The sequence below is a fragment of the Chaetura pelagica genome, unplaced genomic scaffold, assembly GCF_000747805.2.
Source record: "Chaetura pelagica isolate M959 unplaced genomic scaffold, ChaPel_1.0 scaffold3, whole genome shotgun sequence".
NCBI classification, from domain to species: Eukaryota; Metazoa; Chordata; class Aves; order Apodiformes; family Apodidae; genus Chaetura; species Chaetura pelagica.
The window spans coordinates 11,850,082-11,875,710 of record NW_009952974.1 but is presented as its reverse complement, the minus strand read 5'-3'; the positions used below and the strand labels follow the sequence as shown (position 1 = coordinate 11,875,710).

The 25,629-nt window shown below is 36.3% G+C and overlaps 1 protein-coding gene across 1 annotated transcript; it reads right to left on the bottom strand.

Annotated features, from left to right (window-relative positions):
* Positions 1 to 7,437: 7,437 nt before the first annotated feature.
* HAT1 (histone acetyltransferase 1) lies at positions 7,438 to 24,920 on the bottom strand. The gene is made up of 10 exons (XM_009996149.1): positions 24,852 to 24,920; positions 22,197 to 22,272; positions 20,492 to 20,612; positions 15,248 to 15,427; positions 14,897 to 15,018; positions 14,313 to 14,417; positions 13,868 to 13,974; positions 11,143 to 11,294; positions 9,699 to 9,815; positions 7,438 to 7,834 (listed from the first exon to the last, which is right to left on the bottom strand). Exons 1-10 carry the CDS (start codon positions 24,910 to 24,912, stop codon positions 7,667 to 7,669), a joined length of 1,209 nt encoding a protein of 402 aa, XP_009994451.1. The 5' UTR covers positions 24,913 to 24,920; the 3' UTR covers positions 7,438 to 7,666.
* Between the last annotated feature and the right edge of the window lie 709 nt (positions 24,921 to 25,629).

Below are 25,629 nucleotides of genomic sequence, written 5' to 3'. Positions count from 1 at the left end.
GCTGCTTTCAGCCATAACTCTCCCGTGAGCTGCCTCAGAACTTCTTCTCCCTCTTTTTAAGGAAAAAAAAAAGAAAAAAGACCCGACTTTTGTGAGTAAAAATACTCACTGCTCCTTGCGATCTTGGTTTTTGCTGCTCTGCTTGTTGTAAAGGCCTGCGCAGAATCTGGAGGATAAAGCTTCAACCACAAAACTCAGATACTTCTCTGTCTAGACTCTGCGCAGCCAAACTTCATGCATTTAGAAAAGATCTAAAAGAGCAAACTTTTCCGTAGAGCAGCACCTCTCCCAGCTTTTTGTGGCACCCTTTAAAGAGAGAACACCATCTTGCACAATCTTGGTTTCATTGGTAGTCAAATAAATACAAAACTAGACTTTAGGTGTCTATGAATAGTTTTTATTTTCCACCATTTTGTTTCCTTGCTTGCCTGTATGAAAAGTTACGTGTATTTTGAAGTTAGGTTCCTATGGCTAGTCAGAGTTTGAGGAACTGTTAACAGGACATAAATCCAACGGCTGACACGCTGGTACTAAACCTCAGGGTATCAAATTGACAAATGAAAAAATGGATAGAAAGTGTTGGGGTAGTAGCTGTGTGAGTCGAGGGGAAACAAACAAACAAAATACAGAAAAAAGTATCCTTTCCGATATCCTCACACACAGGTACACACACATAGGTAACCTGTGAGCTAAGTGAGCAAATTCTCAAATGAGGAGAGAGACTGGCTCTTTGTCTTCAGATTTATCTATCTCTTGATACTGCTATTAGTAGTTTAGCTTTACATGTACAAATTTTATAATTTAGTTAGTGAGAATAGACTCAAAGCCCAGGTTAGACAGGAATGCTGATGTTGATTTCCTCCCTATACTCTGGAAAATGCCCCAAAATATATAAACTTAAAAGTTACATGCTAAGTATTTCTGCCTTTAAGAAGCCGTTTCCAAGTGTGCTGTGGTCCTCTCGGTGGTCCTGTACAGGCAACACCAGCAACAGGGCATCACTTCATCAGCTGCCACAGCACGACAGGCAGCCTCGTAGCTGATGGCCAGGCCATGTGGTAGTTTAAGGATCAATACAGTACCTTGCACTGCCTCCAAAAATAAAGCAATCCACTTCTTACAGACACATTCTGCACTAACTGGCACATTTTGTATCGTTATTCCACGAGTAGAGACTGATAGGATTTTAACAGAAGAAAACCAGAGCTAGAAATAAATGAAGAAACTGCATTGCTCAGGTGCCCCGTTACATCTCATGAACACCACTCCCCATGCTCACTGGTGGGAGGAATGCACACATTGAATCTGCTGGGCAGAAATATGCATTTCCTCACCTCGTTCCTGATTCTGCAACATAGTACGTACGGTCTTTCAGGAGTTTGAATCTCATCAGACAGAATTTTCTCTTATTTTCTGTCTTGCTAAGGCTTTAGGAGTGGAGAGCCAGCCCTTGGTTCAGTGACAACTGTGTACAGTGTAAAGCACATTACTGCTGCTTGGCATAGGTAACTCCATGTGTGCTGGAGGGCGTGTGATGTGTGTGTCTGGAGAGAACAGCACACTTCAGAGAAGTAGCCATGTACACTGGGTAATTCACCATCCCTTCCTGAACGGTCACTGAAGGAGAGAAACAAAGTGCTCTGAGGTGGCCTAGTCTCACCTTTCTTATGTGAGCCAGTATTTCCTACTCAGTGGAGCAAGAGGCCGCTGTTAGACCACCTGGCTCTTGTAAGACCAAAGTTTCATATTGTAACAGCCTGAAAACTAGTTGATGGCATAACAAAATGCAGCAATTGGAGACAGTAGTAGGTATGTCGCTACTGTCTTTGCAATTTATCCTGCAGTGTCAGGTTGCTTTATGAATACTTGCAGGTATGTGCTGGTAGTTGGACTGGACATGTCAGAAACCAAGAGGGGATCAATTGAATCACAATCAATCACATTCCAAGAGAACTGTGCAATTTTTTCAGTGTCTGAATGAATCTTAACAGTAATTATTCAATAATTTCTAATTTATACTTAGAAGCAGGTTTTCTCCTTTTACTAGGAAATATAAATAACTAGATAAAGGTTTGTTGAGAACTTTATACCAGTAAAATGAAAACCAGTATCTCAGAAAAGGAGAGATCCTAACACAGTAAACCTGAAAAATCATACTCTGCTGTGTTCGAGTTGTCACCAAAAGAAAATGCCTCACTTTTCCCTCATGCATATACTTGTCTTTTGTTTACATTTGGCAAATCCTCTGAAAAGTTTAGGATGGGCAGTTATGTCTCAATCTGTCCTAAGCTTCAGATTCCATCTCACTTAGGTTTGCTCTATGCTGTCAGAGTCAGTGTCTTCTAAATTTAGAATCTCAACTTTATTCCTCCTAAGATATTGTGCAAGCTGATACTAAAATAAGCAAAAGGTGTGCTGAGGAAGACATACAACTAGGTTTTTAAATGCAAGTTTGAAAGTCTATGAAACAACAGAGCTATTCCCTATGTACACATGAAATCTTATATAGAAAAATACAGGAGTATGTTTCTAGTTTAAGTATTATAGCTGGATACTTTTGGAGTTAGGCTTAGACTTTCTTCTAAGATTTAAAGATTATTCAATTCCACAGGAGTTTTTGCTGATGAACTGGTGCTGTTTGGGTCCTGCTTCAATCACAAATATGTGTCCTTTTATCAGCACTGATGTTCATCTGATCCACAGAGTTTGGAGTCCTGAACTTGCAAAAACCCAAAAACCTCCTGTGTCAATGATACAGAATACATATAATCAGACAAAGCTACACCAAACTGTTACAGCACAGCTCTAGGAAAAGCAAAATGACACATTCACAGTCCCTATCATATCGAACTTACTCCAGAGAAAGATTTTATCTTTTCCATTAAACTATGGAGGTTTTACAAACATGAACATCCCATACAGTTCTGAGGAAGACCTAACTGGAAGGCTGACGAGCATCTAAAAATAGCAGCTGTTGAGCACAGAACACCTCTCTTATTGCTATACCATTTAGAAACAAAAAGGGATGTCAAGATCATCTCATTGATCTAGTTTTCCTTTAGGTTTTATCTCTTCAGCTCAAACTGTGCAACAACCTTAAATGGAGCACATATCTCCTATTTGAGAAATGCTTACAGCATTGCATGTTCTTTATTTACTGAAGAAAGAAGCTAGTGCTTCCCTTGGAAAAAAACACAAGCACACAGTACTGCTCCTGCTATATATAAATTTTGCAGTGGCAAAGAGTGAATTCTGAAATGCTCTTCCCAGGGCTTTGTCTTCATCATAGATTACCTGAGATTCCTTCAGTTTGGGTGTATTATATTTATAATGAGCTTTGAAGAGTAGAAGAAGGACTTCCCCCCCCCCCCTTTTCCTTTGCTTCTCCACTCTGGAGGATTAAAAATATTTTGAACATGGAAATCTGGAATCTTGTTAGATTAGTGATACTTCTTATATTTGCTGTTCCATTATAGTTCTAAAAGGAAGCTGGAATTTGTAGTCTCCTTTATTGCAATGCCTATTACTGAGTAGTTTTGAGTAGAAACTGTTTTTTACATTATTTTTTGTTTTGCATTGTAAGAGATTTGAGTGATAGGGAGGCAAGCCCAGTCCTACAATTTTCTCTCCACAGATATAAGCCAGTATGATGGCAGATGCCCTGCCTGAGCAGAGTTTGCATCAGTTTGTATTGCTTTGTGTGATAGCTTTCCTTTTTTACTAATTGCACTAAATTTTTAGCCTCGCAATTCCAAATACTGACCTTGGTGTGGCTAACAGCCTTTTGGGAGGGAAGCATTTTCCTAGAGAGAACTCAAGGTTCGACTGAAATCTCTCTGATCATTACACAGCAGTGTAAAGTGGCTGGAAATGCTGATACCATGGGGAAAAAATGTTCCCCATGACTTTAGGTTTTGTATTTTTGAGAAAACTGAAATATCTGCAACACATACTTGTTTATGAGATAGATTTTAATATTTTACCATGCTGTCTTTTTGTCAACTTCAAGTCCAAATTATCCTAGCAAACAATGTTTCACAAAGCAGTAGTGTTACAGAATAATATTTTTCATTTTGAAAGCTGAGATTCCACTCTTTTAGGCAATAGACTTCCAAATATAACAGGTATTTCTAGGTCTGTCAGTTTGATCCTGATGAAAACTGGTCAGAACTGACACTGGGAGAAATGGTAAAACAGCAAAATATGCAACATAAAATTTTCAAGCCTTGTAGTGCCTGACAGTCATACAATATGATAAAGGAGAAGCATAAAGAGCAACAAAGTCTCAGTGAGAGACAAAAAGAAATTGAAAAAATCATCTATATAAGCAGACACAAATCCTTCGTATAGACACGGGCTGCTTACCCTCCTGCTGACATTGCAGAGGAGACAATAGGTCAGTCTTGAATTGCCTAAACTGCCACATAACCGCTTTGTGTGTTTGTTCATAGGAGGCACAGACACTTACTGCCCAAGATGCTGCTTCAGCTACTTAGACCTTTATTCCCCCTTCTACAGCAGTTAAAGTGTCCTTCAAATCCTGCAGCTTCAGGTAGCTTGCTTTCTCAGTTCTGAAGCAATAGTTACTCTCTTATTTCTTCAGGTTATTAGTTGTCAGGCTAGAAGCTGTTTCCTAGTATCTGCAGTAGGTAACTTTTATGTTAGAGAATACATGAGACTGTATTTGTTTGACCCAGGTTTCTAAACATAAACATTTCTCAGAGCTTGATTTACCTCTTAGGACAAAATCTTGTATTAGCATAACTGACAATAGCTTTGCCTAGAAAGAAAATGTCTCTACCAATTGAACTAAATTCACCATTTTAGATACTCTTTAGATACTGGATTTCCTTCAAGTAGATTCACTCTTGCTGTGACTGGATTTTTAAGTGGTGGAAGGGCAAACCAGCAGCCTAATGTCAGCAGTGTCTACAATGATTACATTTAAATATACTTAGCTTATTCTGAAAAGAAAATCCAAATGCACAAAACTCTTTTAAATTCTGTAAATTGTGCAAAGTTTCACTTGACATTTGAGTGAAATTACTGAAGATTCTGGATTTATTAAAAATACAGAAAAAAGTTATAAATTAAATCACATAAACCTGTTACTAGTGTTTGCTCTAAACTCCAGTTAGAGTGTAATAACTCAAAAGAAGAACAATAGCAGGTCAAAATAAGAAATCTAGGATAACAGATTACATGTTTCAACAAAAATAGTTTTATCTAGGATTGCTTTAGTGTCCAGAATAGGAGAGGGCTCTGATAGCATTCAGCTGCAGCTATCCAGTTCCCACATTAACATGGAGAGATGAAAATTTGCTACTAAGCCTCAGTATTCATCAGCTAATAAATCCACAAAAGAGGATATCCCCAGTATCTAATTGCAGTTCTATACACCTAAGCATTATTAGTTCACAGGTCCTCTTTCAGCACACAGAAGTCAGACAATACTCAAGGGATAACTGCTATATGAATAGCTATGCTATTTTCTACGCTACACTGGTATTTGTTTAAATATAGTAGAAGGTCCCTGTTCTTAATTACATTAATACTGGTAGATAAGCAGGAGTTACACATAACTTACTAGACTTTTATGAACAGTATTAAACTTTATTTCATAATTATTTCATAAGTTACTTGAATAGCTGGAGTTGCTGCTGTGTGTACAAGACAAGAATCCTGCAGCTGGCTTCCAGGTAAATTTTTCTATCCTTTTGAAACCCATGGAACAAAATATGCAGGCTGGCAAGTCAGAAAGCTAGGAGTTTCTTTAGTAGCAGCCAATGAAACCTGAGTGGTTAGTCAACTCTGCCATTAATGCTTACCCTCCAAAATGTTAGTTTGAACAGACTCACCCCAAACACCTACTAAACTAAAAAGGGACATGGTCCCCAACCATTATCACTGCTCTCTAGCTATTACAGAAGAGGTTATTGCCTCTCTCTGCCAAAGGAAACGATAGTCCAGACACTTCTTAGACTGCTTCAGGCAGTCAGCAGGGCTAGTTTAATTTGCTGATGAAGGCTGTTTCAGATAATTGGCTTAATTAACTGTAATGGATTAGGGAGTACTCACATGGTCTTCCCTGGTAGCAGTGCTGCAGAAGCTGTCATCTGCTGCAGGACTGCAGGATTCAAAGTTTCTAGATCTCCAAGAGGCTGTTTATTCATAGCTTTGGTGCAAGAATTGGTAACAGAGTTCCTGTACAACAGGTTGTAAGTTTTACTGTCCACAGGCACATCCCAACAGCTTAGTGTTGCCAGCCTATAATGGAAGGAGAAACCATGCTCAGCCTAAGACTGCACCTTCACCAGTAAGGGAACTGGAGGCACTAGCTCACGTATTTCAATAGCTTCAACATAAAAATGAAAAAAATCATTCCTACAGGTTATGAAAAGGTTAATCTTCCCTTATCACTGTGTGAGAGTTTAACAGTTAGTCTAAGGAAAGTGAATTGTCCTTTTGGCTCAGTAGCTTCTTCCATATTCATCCTGCACCATCAACTGTACACAGCAACCTTCACTACACCTAGCATCAAGCTTACTTCTCATTACATTTCTCAGTCCTTTCAGGACAGTCATATATCCTGGGGATGATGGCAGACAAACTGCCTTTCCCTTTCCACATCAGGTAGTAGAGGGATGAAAAGAACAGTGTCAGTGTTCTACCTTGTTATGCTCCCCTAGTCCCAAGAAGAATAACTTAAGAGGAAAGCAATGTTCCATCTCCCCAAACAGGCAAAGTTGATTAGACAGTTTTTCTTGTCAGTCCTGCAGTTTCTTAAAGGGCTTAAGCTTCTTTGTGAGTGGCTTCAACCTCAGTAACACTGTTAGTGCAGACTTCCCCAGAAGCATCCCAGACCTCTATTATAGGTCAAGACAAATCAGTTCCATCCAAAGTCTAAACTACAAGAAAAATCAGCATATTTATTTTTCCTATAAGGAGGGGACAGGATATTTAAGAAGTAACCTCAAGTCTGAGAAGTAATGGATAGCAGAAGAGTCAATTAACAATATAAAGATACTTGTTTCCTGCAGATTTATTTTTCTTACACTAGCATAAGTGCTTTTGTAGTCCTAACAAAGTCTTGGCTGTTTCCCCAACTGTGAGGTATTTTCATAGAATCATGAACTTGAAAAGTTGGGGATCCTAACAGGATCCACTTTTAAGAAAGGGTAAAAAGCCTGTACTCAGGAAATGTGCCAGCCAGACCACAGAACCAGCCTTGTAACCTGCTCAAGTGACATTAAACTGAAGAGTATATAGGCCTTACAGTACAACAGGATAAAAGAACAGCCTGAGAAGGATCAACAGGAGAAATTTAAGATACAATACTTATATTGCTTAGATTTGTGTATTAACTTGCTATTAAGGTACCTATTAAGTCTTAAGGCAAAAGAGAAGGGTAAAAGAAAAATTGTACAACTAAAGTGCTATCTGAGAATCTACATTGTTTATTCAGGAATAAGTGCCCCCAAATCTGAAGTACAACATTTAAAAATCTACAACACAAAAATAGAAAATATTCAAAATGCACAGAAACACATGTCAACTTTAATGTGATTAAAACGTCACATGAGATTTTTTGCAGTTAAGTGGCAATTAAGGATGTGCTTTACAACACTGTCTAGGAATCGGCAAGTTTCCTGTACAGGCAGGATCCTCATGCTTGTGCAAGTCGTTCTAGGACTCTTCGGTAATCTGAAACAAGTTGCTGGAAGCTCTCTTCTAGTTGTTCATGTTGCATGTTTAGGTCTATTTGGTTCAACTGATTTGTCAGCTCCTCTGGTCTTAGACACCTTCGCATCTTGGCAAGTTCTCTCTGCTTTTTCTAAGCAATCAAACAAACAGTAGTTTGAACACAACCAACAATAACAAAAAAGTGATTAATTACATGTATTCAATTTCAGTATCTGGTTAAGATGTCCCCAATCATAAGAAAAACTAACAGTGTTTGATTAGGACATCTTTCCTGTGAAAGCCTCGTAGCTCCTCTATTACCAATGAACCAGTGAAAAATAGTTTCAAAGTTTTTCCTTAACCAAACAGATTAGGTCTAATGGAACTTCTACTACTGAAGATGTATGGCATGGAAAACTAGACTGGAGAAGACTGATGAGGATATTTCATTCTACACTGACATTAACAGCACTGGTGTCCCATTATAAGGCTGCTCAGCCAACTAATTTCCCCATAATTGACTTATCAATAATTAATTTTACATCTTCTGTACACAGAAAACACTTGAAAAAATTTTACAAATTATTCAAAAGTTACCAGGGATCAGCAGTAGCAAGGTTGAAATGCAATAAAATTATTTACAAGCATAAACATATTTGTAAAGATGAGGAGCTCCCCTTGCTGTGGCATGTGATATTTTTACCTGTTCCTTAAATACAAACTCATTTTGAGGTGTTTTGCCTTGTCCTCAGATATACTCTTATACAGATAGCCATTTCTGAACTGCTTAGTTCCTTACTTTCTTTCCATTCATGCAGAACAGCAGTGGCATTTACTTCCCAAAGGAATTACATGAAGAACAAAGACATGATCAATGAGACATGTCCACCAGCACAGTCCACTAATGTGCATGAAAAACAACAGCTCTTCAGAAATGGAGAAGCCACAGTAAAACTCAAAATTCACAAGCTGCTCACTCTTTGAGCTACCTGGTGCTCTGTTCATTAAGATACCAAATCTATTATTTCCTGGTTTTGTAGTACTTATACAGAGAGAAACATATTGCTCTGTAAAGACATTGCAATCTAGTGGTGCCATATATACAAAAATCTCAGTATTTTTAGCAACAGCCTCTTCAGTAATGTGAAGACTTCAAGGGGAATAGATGTATTAGGTTTTTTTGGTCTAACAGGGTAAGTGCTGCTTTAGGAAACCCTGCAAACTAATCAAGGTACTTCTCATACTTTGTGAAACTTTTCCAAGAGGGTTTTGGTTTGCTTAGCAAGTGAATTGAAGAGAGTAGCTAACATACAAATTATAGCAATAAACCTAGATTAATTTGTGTTCTTTTCACTCAGAATACCAAGAGCAATGCTATTAGCACCTAGGATTTAAAAAAAAAATAAAATCTGTATCTCAAAGGGTCATCTTATGCAACATGGACCAACTCTCTTGAAGATCCTGAGAAGCACACTTAATAAGAATGAAGAAAATTACTTTGTACTAAGTTTAGTACTTGCTTGAACTTTACTGCTGAAATTATTTTATATTCCATCTGCATAGAGTTCTACATTGACATGGCTCAATTGCTTCTAGCAAGCTGTTTTGTTAAAACCCAGCTAACACGTAGAACAAGAATATAAACTATTCCTGGTCTGCAGCGTAAACTTACTACCACATTTCTATCTCTTCAAATTTTTGGCCAGTCTGATATTAACCTCTTCAAGAAACTGGTATTTTTTTCCTCCTTAAGCCTACTTGGGCATAATGCCTCTTGTAGATAGATAACACAGTAGTAACTTGCTCCTGGAACTGGGCAGGAAACAGTCAGGAACCAAGTACAGAATCTTCAGCACCGCTATACATTAATGTTCTCTGCATCTGTATGTCAGTTGAACACTGCATAACTAATAGTAGTTGATTGGCAACATAATTGGCATCAACTACATTTATGGAAATGAAAGTAAAATCAAGTATAATTAGCCTTGAAATAATAATACTTAAGTCATATACACCTTATAGGGGCCAATCAGTCTTCTTTTAACGTCCAACCGATAGCTTCTGGACTGCTCTGCATCACCCATATCTGTTGCGCGCAATCGGAGAATTTCATAAACTCGTCTTGTGTGTTGCTAATGAACAGAAAGGAGAATAAAACATACTTGAAGAGGTGACTCAAAAGAACACAAAGTGGAGCAATATTGAAATACTAAAGTAGTTCCTCAGCTTCTCAGAAGACAACCAGAGCCACAGACAAAGCCTCTGTCAAACCTATCCTCCTATCTGATGGGTTAAACGGATAAAAATCCTTGTCTTCTCTTCCAAAGTGTTTTCTTACACACACCCAGTGTCTGATCTGTCAAAGTGTTGCACTAGCTGTAGAGGTGCAAGGACTTGCTGTAAATGAGCATCAGCAAGTTCAGAAGCCAGTCCAAAAATACTTCAGTGAACTGAAGGACTGGAAGAAAAGTGACATTAAGCAGTATTTTACGAAGCTGTATCTACTTAGCTAATTTTAATGTTCTCCATATACCTACTGCTCTTCACAGGGCCCCCTGGAGGTCCTAAATACAAGAATGAAGCAAAAACATTTAAAAGTTTTCTGTTTATGGAAGAAAATGAAACAATTAGTAAACAGAAAAATTGAAGCAGTTTTGGAACCAGGATCTGCTACTATTGTGTCTAGGAAGAAAAACCTACTGTTTCCCAGTTTCTGGGATGAAAAAAATAAATCATATTGCTACCATATTACTAGTAACTATTACATCTATATGAAAGCAGAATTTAAGACCAAGTATTTTTTTTGCTGAGTAACACAACACAGTAAGATAGTTCATTTGATATCCCAGGACATGTTTTGATACTGTTAAAAGAAACCAAACTGAACTTAATCCTTTCAGATTTAAGACATCAGATGTAAAAGACTACAGATGTAGCTTCCTTATACAAGCTATAACATCTTCATGAACACATCTGAATATGGCTTCACACCTCCCATCTCTCAAGCCAAGTTTTCATTAAACCACATTCAAACATATTTTCAATTAAGCAACTGCCTTTTCACTACCATACTCACTAATGAGTTTAATCACTTACTGCAGAGACTACAAGCAAATTTACTTGTTGAATTTAACTATTTAGCTCTCCCAAGTGTTTAGAGCTGCCTTAGTAGCAGTTGTTGGCTACATTACTGTACTGCATTCCAAAAACACTACTTGTTATTTGCATAAATATACTTGAAAGAAATGGAAGCCATGGCAAATAACATTACATTTTCAGCATTAGTAGGTAAAAAAGAGCATTTATCTAAGAGCACAGGGTATGTATCTCCCTTCCAGATACATCCTAAAATCTGTTGAAACAAGTCAGAATGCATAAATCCCAAGCTTCCACCTCTATGTTTAAATTGTTATTGTACTAGTTTGATAATAATATGGCCAGCTACAACTGTTCCAATACCTTATTTATTTTCAGTTTTTGTTGAGCTTCCATCACCATTTCTTGACTGAAACCTTGCATTAACTTTCCTGGGGAAAAGCAAAGCAAATCTTGACAGAGCTTTACAAGAACAAAGTCTCTTAGCTTCACATAGTTTTCAGATGGATCTTCAGCTAGAAAGAAGAAAAAAGCACAGAATTAATATCAGCATCATTTGTTTCCTCATCTCTGGTATGTAATTACAGAGACCTATGGAAAAGAAAAGCAGGCACAGTATTCATCAGTATATAAACAACTGTGCTAACTACTCTAGGTGTGCCTAAGTAGTACTCTCAAAGCTTTAGATGCTCGATAACAGACATGGAAGAGCTTGCAAAATAAAGACTTAATATTTTATTTATGTAGTACTGTATAGGATTATATAAGCACTGCTAACAGACTGACAATATACATGTATAATCCAGCTTAACTAGTTGGAAAAAGAAACTTACTCTGTATAAAACTCTTTTTCTTGCATGTTCTATCTATTCTGTATTTAACAGGGTGGTGGAAAATCTAGAACGCTAATTACGGAGAAAAAGACTGGTGAAACTATCCTACTGTATATTACTAAACTAGCCAGAGATACTTTGACCACAACTTACATAGTCTTTGTTAGAAAGGAAGATAGCAAAGCGTACAAGGACCCAAAGGACAAGCTTATCCAAAAATAAAAGGCTGGAAGGACCTTATCAAAAGCTGATTTGCAAGTTCAAGTCACTTCCATGCTTAAAATGGTAGCTTAAGTATCAAAACTGTTGCTTTAGAAAAAGCAAAGTTCAGAACTAGCTTTGGAAAATATCAACATGGTCCCATATGCAATTTTTTTACCACTTAAGAACTATGGAAAAGGAAAATGCTTACTATGTTGTGAATACATTTCTTTCTTCCTTGCTTAGTTGTTTGAACAGGCTTACTACAAGTAAGTAGCAGGGTCATGTTCCCTCCCAGCACTCATTTTTCTGTGGACTAGAACTGTGGAATTTATTGTTAAACAACTTATATCCGAGAGCTGTGTTTTTCTTTAGTTTTGAGGACCACTGTATGTAGTTTAAATTTGCAGTTTAAGGATGATCAAAAGGTAGTAAGTTACCAAGAAGGAATGGGACAGACGTTTTGGCTGTGAATATACAGCACTGCTCAACCAGCACTTCATTTTTTTTTGGTTGGAGGACTTATGATGATTCTATCAGTTCAAATGTTTTTGGTATGAGTGGCCTAATCTTGTATGGCAAGTCTTATAGGACTTATTCTGCAAAAGAGATTGGAGAAGCTGTAATAAAATTGATTCCATTCCTTTCCACTCAGATTAAAGACAGACAAGGCAGTTTCTGTACAGCAAGCACTAGCAGCATACATTTCACAAGTGTCAGTTAGGATGACAGGTTATAAGCAGAACAAAATATTTGTTGTAAATATGAAACTCCTAAGTAATTAAAAAAATTCTCTCTCCAATATGTTAATTAGGTCTTAATTCCCTCTCTTGATGAAGGTTAAAGGTTTTACTTCACAATTTTAAGTGCTACTTAACAAAATATTCTCACCATATCAAGATTGTCCATCCCGATTTTCCCCTCAAAAAAACCCCCAAAAAACCTGTAAAAGCCTTATTTTCCATAACTTGAGTGCCATGCAGAGCATTGCAAGCTTCCTCCTGCTTTATTCCATAAAGAAATTAAAACAAATTTTAGTGCACGCTTACTGTTACTACAACCCTGCATTTAAGGCACTGAGCCATGAACATGTCATGCCATCTATGCAAGTACCATGTTAAGACTTTGCTGATCCTGAGCTATAAAAGCTATATAAAGCTTTGTATTGCTTAAGTGAAAAAGAGGAAAATAAACGCATGATGCACGTGATTTCCTGTTACATAAACAAAGTCATACTTCCTTAGGTTCCTATGAACTGGATTAAAATGAGGTGGGTTACTTTGACAGGATTATCCCACAGCAATGCATCATGTGAAAGCAAGTGTTCTGTTGTATTTTAATTAGAATGGGGGTGTTCTCTCAAGGAGGAGGTCTGAGACAGCACCTAGAACTGAATGGTCAAGTCACGTGTTTGAACTGCATTTTTTCCTACACTCTGCTTGAAACCACTGGACAGATGTAGTGTTTAGACATTTTTAATGCTGCATTTTTTTAATACACCTACACACTTTTTCCCCTCTGCCATTTCCTCAATTTTTACATATTGGTGCACACACCTCTAATATCCTCGGTGCCTTTAGCCAGCAATATGTGCTCCTGGAGAAGAAATTATCTACAGATTTGTACTGTCTGTACAACTTTGGCTTGCACACTAACATTAATATGCTATTTTAGTTTGTCATGTCCCCCTCCAATTTTGAATTTTGGCTAATAGGAGTAAGTTGAACAAGGTATTTGACAAAGCTTGATCTCTTGGCAAACTCAGCTGTGTATCTCACAATAAAATGTCTAATTAGCTGATAATCCGTTCATGCTAAGGATTGAATTTCCCTGGCGTGCTGTTCTTTAAGTAAAGGATTTAAGGAGCTACATTATATACAGTTCTTCTGTAAACCAGGGTACTATTAATCCTGAACTGAGCTGAATCTAAATCTTCAAAAGACTATTTAATTCTGACAAATGAACATGAAAGTAGTTTGCAGGCTAACAACCTGTGAATGCTAGATAGAAGTTGCTTATTAAACTGATGAAGTGAGTTAAAATTTAACACAAACCTGTTATATCAAGTACTGTAGGAGAAGACATATAGTATCTATGAACTGTTTCAAGCAGCTGAGCACCATGGCCTTCTCCTTGGAAGGGTGGCAAGATCAGCATCTGGCTACAGACAAAGGAATGCATATTCAGTTCAAACGCGTGCTTTTACAAACATTATAATGTAAAGGCTTAAAACTGAAATGCTATTTCATTTTAGATTAAGCTACATGAAGCAATCTTAAAATACAATTGTTAGCTAAGTCTTAAAATTGTTAAATATTCCAGACCTGTTTGAGGCTCCCTCTGCTTCAAGAAGGGAACAATGAAATAAATTAGTGCATAGCCAGCTAATAATGGGGATTTTTTTTAAACAAATCAACACCATTATAAACAAGTATTGGGAACTTCAGCAGTTCCCTCTTCTGAAATAAAAGGCAAGGCACGAGTTACGCCGCCAATTACCTTACACGTGGCCGGGTTTTGTCTGGGTACACATAGTAATTATAGACTGTCATGTAGCCTACGGTCGCAAAGAGCGTAGCTCCATCCTTATTATACTTCTCAAATCTGCAGATAAAACAGAAAGCCAAGCAGGTCAATTACAGTCGCGCTCCCATGCAGTGTCCATTTTCTTTTCCATTCTCCATCTGAATTTTCAGTGTCAGCAAGCTACTCTGTGAGGGCCCAATGGGTACACCTGCTATGTTCTGAATGTACAATTCACTTAATTGGTGTGCAGCAACTTGGATAAATCAGACCTCTTTACAGCACTTCAGTACACTTGCCTATTATAAAGATGAATAGATGGCAAGTAAAAGAAAACACAGGCAAACCTCATTTTACTGTTTAAGCCTACATTCAGGGCTCTAACGGACAACAGCATTTAATTCAGCTCCATTCTCAAGCTTTCCTAAAGCCTCATAAACAATAGTTTTTCATTCCTGGGAAAAATATCATTATACTGCTCCAATAATTGGCCAGCCACAATTAAAATGCAGGCTTTGTGGAGGTAATAAGGTCCACTGTTGCTTTAGAACTGTACTTACACTAGAAAGTAGTTCCATCTTTCATCATCTACATCAATAAAGCTAGCAGTTTCAATAAACCACATCAAGAACGTCTGAAGCCTTTCATGATATTCTCGAAAGCCTGGACATGTCATGTCAGCCTAGGGAAAAAGCCAGAAGAAGTCAGGTGAAGCCTATCACAGATGTAAGAGGAAAAAATATGCAAAACTTAATTAAATTCTACAATATCAAAAGGCATGTTTAAAATTAGTAATAAACTGGTAAATGATAGTATTTATTTATTATAGCTAAAATAGTGAAAGTGCACCACTGCAAAAAAAAAATTTAATTTGGTTGCACAAAATCAGAAGTTTAACTTATTTTTCATACCTTGTATATCTGGTATGTTATATCTTCACCAGCTTCCTCATTATGGACTGAGTATGTGTGTAGCAGCATTCCAAAGGGCTTGAAGTTGACCTCCTTCTCCAGCAGAGACACAAAGTCATCTGTGTTTGTGCAAAAACCAGGAGGAATGATTTCTCTAATTTTACTTTCAACATCGTCTGCCTGGAGGTTACAAAAGGGGGCAGGATCAGTGAAGATTAGAAAAAGACAGCATTCATATAACTATTGTGCTATAAGAAATTAATAAGAGATGCTATGGCCTAACGGTTAAACAAAAAAGAAAGAAAAAAAAAAAAAGGCAAGCTTTCCTATTGTCCAGTAGTGACATTCTAGCAAGTAAAGGAGCTGCACTGGCAAGATTCAGAAAGGTCACAATCCATCCACTGTAAGCATCAAAAAACTCATGAGTTCATGAACATTTTTGTTTAGAAGTAGTTATATCTGTCCAAGTAAAACCTAACTGTGTTGATAGCTATTCTGAAAGTGCAGTATAATCAGAAGCTAAGACTTTTCACCCAACAATTCTCCAAGACTATGCTACACAGCCTTCTGAAACTCAGGTTCCCAAACAAGCAGCTTACAAAAGGCACTAGGTTGTACAGAACTAAACAGAGAGAAAGAGACAAAGACCAAAAAATGGTTATGTCCCAAACAGGAAAGTGACAACTAGCATACTCTTGCATCCCTCTGTCTCTGCTTGAAATGTCTGCCTACAGGATCAGCTGCAAAACACTACAAACTCTGAAGACAACACCCCACATTCTAATAAAAGGACATTTTGAAAACAAAGCTTGACAGAAAAATATAATGTAAGGATACTGTCAAGAAATTTGGCTTTTAGTCTAATATACTGGAAAGAACAAGAAGTATTCTGACAGTAAAATTAAATTCAGACATTAAAATTACTCTTTTCAGATAACCAAAGGGAAAGTTAGAGACTATCAGCTGAGCAGACTTCATAATCCTTTTCAGACCCCAAAAAGACCACTTGATTGAATACATTTACTACTTCTTTTTAACCATGAATATTTGATGAAGTTTCACAATAACGTATTACTGCTTCTCACCAGGCAATAAAACTTAATGAATTGGTCTCAACTTAACAAAACCATACTCCTCAATACAACCCCTAAAAGCCTGACATTACATTCAACAAAATGAGCTTACATTCAATTCAAACTTTCCTCTGGACAATGAATCCAGGTTTTTACTTAATGGAGTTTGCCGTGAGTTCAGCTGTAATGTTTGTATTGTATCTATTTCCACAAGGACTGACACAAGAACACTTTGTGTTAACTTACTAAGCAGCTCTTTCACACCGTTTACATGCATGATGGGTATTAGTTCAAAACCAAGACCCTTGCTACTTAGCATTCAAAACAGGGAAATTAAGATGCTTAGAACAAAATACACTACAAAAGGCTAATACAACATGCTACTAATTCCTGTCTTTTCAACCATAGTCCCTTAAGTAGAAGCAATGCACCTGCAAATGAATAGCACTTTATCATTCAGTTACATTTTTAGTGTAGAGAAAGATACATGTAGTTCAGCACAAACAAGTTTTATTCTAAATTGTTTGGTACTACCAACATTTATATTTCTATTTGTAAAGAGAGCTATTAAGCAGTTAAAATATAGCTCTACAATACTTGGTGGAAGAACCCAGTTAAAACATGTACAATCTTTACATCCATTTCATTTTCCTAACAATGGAGATTTATTGGAACCTTTGCTATTTTTCTTAAAGTAATACTAGTTAAACATTTTCTTTACACTTACTGATTTAAGTGCATTACATAAAATCGGCCGTTTTTTTTTCAGAAGCAATGAATTACATAAATATTTGTATGGAACACACTTGAGAAATGCTTTTGTTTTTTTTTAACTGCAAGTGTATTGTTTACATAGATCTTAAGTCTGCACTGCTGACAAATCTGTGGGAATCCAAAACTAGGAATTTGCAGTGACTTTCATTTTATAGCTGAAAAAGGCATGTAAAAAATCTAGAATTAAAACAATACTTCCAAGTGTCAGCTCAATAACTCAGACCATGTGGAAGATACATAATACTTCATACTGCATATTCATCCTTTTTAGGTAAGTAAGTAATTTTGTTCCCCTCACATCTGAAAGTTCCTTCATTAGTGTTAAGGAGAAAGACAAACTTCCACCTGCTGAAAGCATGTAAGATAATGCAACCATCACTGGCTGACACCACAGAAAATTCTTGTTTTCCACAAAATAGAATTAAATTATGCCAACAGAAGTTTAGCAAATAAAGCAGCAGATAATCCTTCTTTGTTCTATATGACTACAACATATTTTCACCTACTATCTCCTAAAATGTCTCTTCCATTGAAATGAGGCTTGACATAATTTAGGAAAATATATTCAGTTACTTTTACAGTTGACAAGATCTTCCTTTTTTACAGCAGAAATCCCAGAATCCTCAGTGTGAATGGATCATTTTAATATAAAGATTAATCATGTACTAATGGGCAGTTATGACATTTGTGTTCCGTGTAGATGATATTTCATCTAATGACTTAGTTTAAAATAATTATAGAAACATATTTGAAAGATTATTTTCTTTAGCAATTTTATGTATTAATTCCAGTGGGGAGCAATGGAGTGGTAAGTACTATTACTTTAAAAAGTATACTCAGTATTACAATTTTTATTAACTTTTGCATAAAGCCAATGTATTAGATGAGTTTCAAAGCAAGATAAATACATTTATAGCAAAGACTGTTTCAGAGGTTAGTAAAATACTTTATCCCACCCCATAAAATGCAGATGAAAAGGAAGATACTAGAACAGCTGCAAATCTCAGAGCAGGAATTTGGAGGTCAATGCTATTAATATTTACACTAGAAGAAAGCACCCTCTCCAGATACTAGAAATAATTTACTCCACCCAAGGGATAAATTCTGTCTATTTTCATTACATGAAGTGTCAGCTTCTGTTCCAAACATGATCATTCTTTGTTGAGCCCTCCCCACTAACTTAGTTGAGATCCATCTTTATGAAGATGATGATAATAAGATGCATAAATATGACTGAGTTCTGGCTGGCTCTTGACATTTCAGGATTTTATTTTTTACCTCATATTTGAAAAGATCTTGGGGAAAAAAAAAAAAAAGTGGTATTTGGCCCAATATTTGTTAGTCCCTAGCAGAGATTGTAGCAGCTGCTTTAGCAATAGCAGAATCAAATAGCACAGAGTAAAACAGGCTGCTATTGCTCACATGGGCATTCAGCTATAAAATCCTAAGATGTGAATAACATTTCAAAGCATTAAAACAAACTCCTTACTTGTAACCAGTAATGTTAAAGACAGAAACTGCTGTCCTTTCCTAAACACTATATACTCCCAGCACAAAGACTATCTGTCATCTGTGGCAGATACTTCAAATCTTAGTATGTTTACCCTGAATGGGCTGAGATCAGCAACCAAACAGTTAACTTAGAAAAGCAAATGTTAATATGCGTTTAAATTAACATCCTGCTGTAATGACAGCTTATGTTTTAATCTCTGCAAATGCATTAATATCTTAAGGTGGTTAAATTAATGGCAAATACAAATGCAGACCAAGATAACAACCACGTCTTTTTTCCTACTAAGGTTTAGATACAGCCATATGAGCCAACCTATATGACTGTACAGCGTTCAAGGGAAGCAGGGTACACCACCACATTCTTCCAATTCAGTCAAAGCCTGTTCTGTAAAGTATACATTTTTGGCCCCATCTCAATCTCTTAAGCAATTAAAATAATAATAATTCAGTATAGGAAAGAGGGATTGAAAGAAGCCAGGACTGTGAGCTGTCAAAAAAGTTGCAGTGTGCTTAGCGCAAGGCAGAACTTGTTTACTTTTCTGGAGGTGCAATCAAGGTAAAGTGGCTTTGTCATTTGTACAGAAAACAGACTGTGAGCGAAAAGGTGCTATGGTGTGGATTCCTGTTGTGACAGAATTTGGACATTATATTGGTGAAAAGTTGGAACTGTTTGATTTTAATACGATTACAACTTTGCCAACAGACTTTCCTTTTTCCCTTATTTCTAAAAACCTTCTTAAGATTGAAGAGCATGACCTTTCACTCCTAAGATATGTTGCTCTAGCCTCAAAAGTATTTCAGACACGTCCAGGCACTTAGTGTCTTGAACAAAGTATATTCTAATACAACTTCAGAACAAGGAAGGGCAAATCTTTAAAAGCAATTCCAATGTTTTTTCTTTTACACTAGGCCTTTAAAAATTTAAATAAACTTGGTTGAAATTAGGAACTTGAAGTACAACTTGAAGTCAAAGATGTTTACTTTTTTTAAAAAAATACTTCTCTCAGGCAGAGTAATTTGAAGTCAGTGCAAACATACAGCCATTTCACACTACAGAGTATTATGAAGGTTCATGAATAACCACACCAATCGCTCTTTTGGAAAGAAATCAACTCCATTTTCTCTTCCTTATAACTAAGTAAAACTTAGATAACTTTTCTTAATGCATCAGAGAAAACTCTGAAAAACTGAGGTGTTCTAAATAACCGTACAGGTACTTATTCAAGTATTTAACAGTTTAAAACATTGTTAAGAAGGTATTTTATTCCTTTTTCTAAGACCCATACACCTTTCTTCAGTTGGCTGACTTAGCTTTTGCGGGGTTAATCTCAAAAAATATTCTGAGAGCATGTAGACAGAAGGAGAAAAAAAAATTCTTCAAGTATTCTATAAGCTTAGAAAACCTGTAGGCAAAACCAAAAAATTAAAAAACACCCAAGTGAAACAAAACATCATGCAGGTAATTCTACTGTATTTCTTTAAGTAAGAAATAAAGCACACATGATACCTAACTGGAAGTTTCTAATCGCATGTCTGCCTTACTTGTTCTTTGCCATTTACAGAGACACAGCCAAATGTCCTACCTCACAAAGTGTTTACAGAAACCTTTTCCTTCTTAATGAATTCTCTTCAATATAAAAAACACCAATACTAGTCTTCCTCCTGGAGACAGTTAATATGAAAATGGTACTGCAGTCAAAGGAGGAACAATGGGAAAACATATAGATTAAGTTCAAAGCTTTTTTTCAGTTTAGCAACTAAGGAAGCATTGTTTGTGTGCTTTTGACATAAGCCATGTTTGGGTGGGCAATTACTAAACATAGAATTTTGTCCCAAGTGAACCTTCTCAATAATATTTTAAGGGCAGGTCTGGTTCTGTCTTTACCTCCACACAGTCAAACTTTTCATTAACTTTAGATGTATATTCGATGCGGAAGAGTGTTGACAGGTTACCAGCAATATAGTACAAGAGGATCTTCAGTCCTTTGTAGCCAAAAGCAACTTCACTAAGGAAGGAGAAAAGAAACAATCAGAAACTCTATGCACAGCAAAACATTCACATCACAGAGCTTTCATTTAATATGCTTTGAAGGTCACAATCTCTTCCAGTGAGTAAAGCTTCCTGATAGGAAAAGGGAATCAAACTGGATGTGCACTATCTAGGCAGAGATAATGCCTTACACTATTTCTACCAGTTACTTTGCTCCTCTAGTGGAGAGATAGAACATGTTCCTGAACTCAGTAAGGCAGTCTGTGCCCTTACCATGACAGCTCAAGAAAGATTACCTAAAAAAGCTAATACTACACGTATGCTTTTCAATAACTTAGAGCTAATTAATGCTTATTTATATTAATTGATCAGTAATGTTTACTTTGCAGTGTAGTATAGTATTTTGGAATATGGTATTGCAATTTATACTGTGTAACACAGACAATCAGTCATAGCAGTAAGTGTTTTTGGTGGACAGTTTCTATATAGTTATTCAATCTAACTCGAACCAAGTGAATGCGGAAAAAGACCCACAACAGGTAAGGATTACAAAAGCTTTTTTTTTTTTACACTTGGAAAATAAGAGTTGCCAGAACATAAACACTATATTGTCTTGAAATGCAGAGAAATTCTTTTCAGGCAAAAAACTTAACTGCAGAGTACAGTAACTTTTACAAAGAAAGCTTTCTTGTACAGATTTTTCTTTTACAGTAGCACATTTATAATTTAAAACTTGAAGTACAAGTGTTAGAATAAGATTTTAAGAATATACGTAGTTTATCCTACTTGGAGTACTTCAAATGCTTTTTAAAAGAGCTGGAAATAAAGAAATTTAACTACTTCAAGAAGTCCACAGATACGTGCATGTGGATATATTCCTTAGTGAGTTGTGTTTGTTTTAAACTATGGCCAGATTGCTGAGTATCACTTTACTGAAAACATTACATGACACTTGGACACTAGGGACAGAGGGGCTAACTTCTCTACAGTATTAAATCAGCATACTTGAAAAAACAAACAAAGCTTTTCTATAGTCTCTGTATCCCTGCATGCTTAACTGGTTAGAAGTGTACATATTAGATAAAATACACTGATTTAAATACAGTTAACAGTCAATAACCTAGAACAGTCACCAAAACCCATGTGCCAAAACCAGCACAGCTAAAACTCCCATGTAAGAGTAAAAAATAAACTGAAAAACTGCTGCTAGATATTGGGGTTTTTGGAACACGTTACTGTGAAAGTTTTTTGCAAGAATTTATAATTCTGCCTTTATCTTAGACAAACAGCCACTTAAATGAGTAATTCTGACTGCAAAAACAGGTGTCATCCTCTGCTAGTCTGCTTTAGAAATAGCACCTGACTACAGGCTCAAACTCTATGAGCTTGGCACCAAGGCCACTTGCTAACTCTACAGTCATAAAACTGAAGTATTGCTGTATTGCTATTCAAAATAGCTTGGTATAGCAGGATTTCTTGGGTTTTTTTGTTTTTTTTTTTTTTAAACAATTTGAAAGCAGCTTGCCCCTTCCAGACCTATTAATTTGGCTGTGGATATCAACTTCCTTAGTAAATAGTCTGGTATTCTATGATAACTTACTCATCTCCAAACACTTGATGGCTGTACTCTGGATTAAATGTTGTGTTGTCATCCTCCAAATCCTCAGGAAAACGAACTGAGAAGAATAAAGACCATAACCAAGTCAGCAGCTTCAGTCTGCTTATCCACAGATGCCTTTCTAGATGTTCATACTTTCTTCTGCTACAGAGTCAGACAACTTTAGTCATGAACCTATTTACATTTGGCTGGGATACAAATGTAATAAAGGCATCTTGTGCAATTTAGACACATGTAATATGATCTGAGGAAATAAAATCGTTAAGGAGAATAAAACAGAGAAATGGACACAGATGTATATTTGCATGCATTTATAATACATCTCTTGAATGTTACTGCTTTCAACACTGAGGACACTGCCCAGCTGGATGCTCCCACAATAAGCCAGACAGATCACGTAATCAATGTTGTCTTCTCATTTTGCCATTCCTTCATGCAGGTGAGAACACTTCCCTGCAAGGGTTTTCAGAGATGAATGGAAATAAGTGTTTATGTGCATTTATGTTCACATCAAAGTTTTGGAGAATCAGCACTTATGCACACAAAACAGCTGCACCAACACTAAACTGTTGGTACCAACATTACAAAACTTGTACCAGCATTAGTGATATATTTCCGATTCTCTACTTTTCCTCAAAGCCTAATATTAAACAAAGTCTCTTCTGGTAATGTACAAAATATTTACTACAATGGCATCTACTCAAACTCAGTAACTTACCAAACTAGCATTTTATTTGTGCTTATGGAGTTACAACAGTTGCTCCACAGCAACTGTGACAGGAGTTCTCCCATCATAAAATGTGGATGAAATTAGAGATTAAAGTAGGATTTTCAAGAAAAAAAATTAGAAGACTGAGAAACTGATTTCCAAATATCCTCTCTGTATTTGCAGTTTAAAAAAAATTACTACAATTGGAACAGATATAACTCTTAACTTGGACATTAAGGTGACAATTCAGCCACATTAACAAGGCAATAGCAACTCAAGACAACAGCTGCACATTTTTAATCTTGAATGAGTTAATATCATATGAGCACAAGTGTGGGAGTTAATATTGCTACTAAAGGTTCTTTTAAAAAACAGGTGGAATATGGAACTACAGCTTAATTACTGCTTTGCTCCAGTAGAAGAGATGAAGAAAACAGTTTTCTGATAATTAAAAAGGAATTATTCAAAGAGAAAAACGCCAATGGTGAGCATCCAAGTGACAAAAGTTTGGACCTCTAAAAACTAAAGAATGGCTGCTCTTGTCTTCCCAGATGTAATTCAGAGAGCAACAGATTTCAAAGTAGCAGTGTTTAAAAAAAACATAACAAAAACCCAACAAGAAAAAAACAATCACCAAAGAGCTATAATGAATTGTCACCATGGAAGAAATTAGGACCCTGAACAGGATAGCCTATGATTGCTTTTATATGCATAGGGGAAATACATGTTTGTTTTTTAATGGGATCATTTTGTAGCTTTTGATATTTTTCCTCTTAACATAGTTTGTATGTTGATTATCTAGAGTGACTGAAACAAAAACGGAACCTAGAAATATTAGCCAAAATGGGCAATGGGTACCTTAATTAAAAACCCTCTAGCAGTCTCCCCAAAACCTGATATAGTAGCTCCTCAAATTTCTCTAGACAAAATTCACTCCAATGACATTCATTTTCCCCTTTGGTTTTAGAAAGATGGAAGAGAAAAATAAAATGTTAGATCTAGTCATAAAAATAATTATTTGAAATAACAATAAAGAGGAAGATAAATACTTCATAGTATCAGTGGCTTAAAAAAGTAAGTATTTTCTGTATAATGACATTATGGCTACTAAACTATACTGAATAGATGGCTAGCAGTAGTTCTGAAAAGTGCTTAACAGGCTTATTACTTTTATTTTCTTAATAAATGATGGTACTTGTACTGGGAAAAAAATTGCTAAAAATTAAAAATTTGACAGGTATGCCTTATTTTTCAAGTTATTACTGCTGCACATGAGTTTTAGATGTAACCAAGTCCATCAAGAGTTCAGTAATTCTGACTGTATCCTCGGGTGTCCTAGTACACAAATTAGCTATAGAGAGCAACAAACAATTCTTGAAAGACTGTCAGTATTAATCTTCAGATTTTAAACAATTTTCATTAAAAATGCCTTGTGTAATCCACATGCTGGGGGGGCTCAGGCACAAAAAAACCCACCACCACTTTTCAGTTGTTTTTATTGCTCTCAAAGAAAGAGGAAATAGAAAGATGTAAAAAAAATCATTAGATACTTGTAACACTGAGAAGTTACTTCTGTTGTTCTGGTCTCCAGGAATAAGACCCATACTTAGGACTGCACCACAGCATAAGAATTAGAAACCAAAAGACCATAATGAACACCTCAAGAAAATAAGACAATATCTAATTCCAATACACTCAGGTAACATAATAGATTGCTGACAACATCCCTACAGAGACAGAACTGAACTTCTACAGCTGTACTTTAATTGCAGTAGTATCAGCAGAACTAGACTATTAATTCCTATTCCACTGTTTTTATATTCACATTAAAAAATACGTATTAAAACTTGTGTGGATTTAAATATAAGTAAGTTTCTGAAGGTACAGTATTCCAGTATCAAAGGCACAGTATAAAAAAGTGACATTACCTAGTTTGAGTTGAATTGCTTCATTTGTATTACACTTGTATTCAGCCAGCTTCTTCTCCATAGCAGTAAGGCCTGAAAATTATTTTTTAGATGTTAAGATATGTACAATCTATGTGTAACTATTATTAATATATTGAGAAAAATCCTCTAAAAACCAGAAAACAACACAAAACCACAAAAAATATGTTACAAAATACAAAAGAAATATAGAGATTCACCACAAACACTTTCTTGGAACTAGAAAACAGACTACAGGTATCTTTTCTTTTAGTTTCTGAGAAAAAAGGGCATTGCAATAATATTATTTAAATGTTCTAAGTTATTACCAATAAAACATTTTAAAGTCTTAAATAAAACATTAAGAAGTCGATCTAACAAATGTTTATTTTAAAGAACATGTTAAGTAACATGTTTCAGGGCACTTTAAGTGTTTGTATTAAGTCATAAACAGGTGCTTATGAACTACAGTGGCACATATACCATCAGTAATTATCCAGTTCCCACTTCTCTTCCTGAGTGGATGTGGAACAAAGTAACAGACGAGGCGCATCTGGTTTGTTTTTCAAAGCACAATCCAGCACACAAGCACGTTCCGCTTACCGAGATATTTATAAACACTTGACAAATCCAGCCCTCCTTACATTCCAGAAACCTCATCAGGAAGTTCTCCCTTTAACCTCAAAGAGTAAACCCCAAGTGAAAACCAGCCCGGGTTGCTGCCTTTCGCACCCGCAGCAGCGAGGGACGCGCCCTGCGGCTGCCGCGGGGCCAGGGGCCC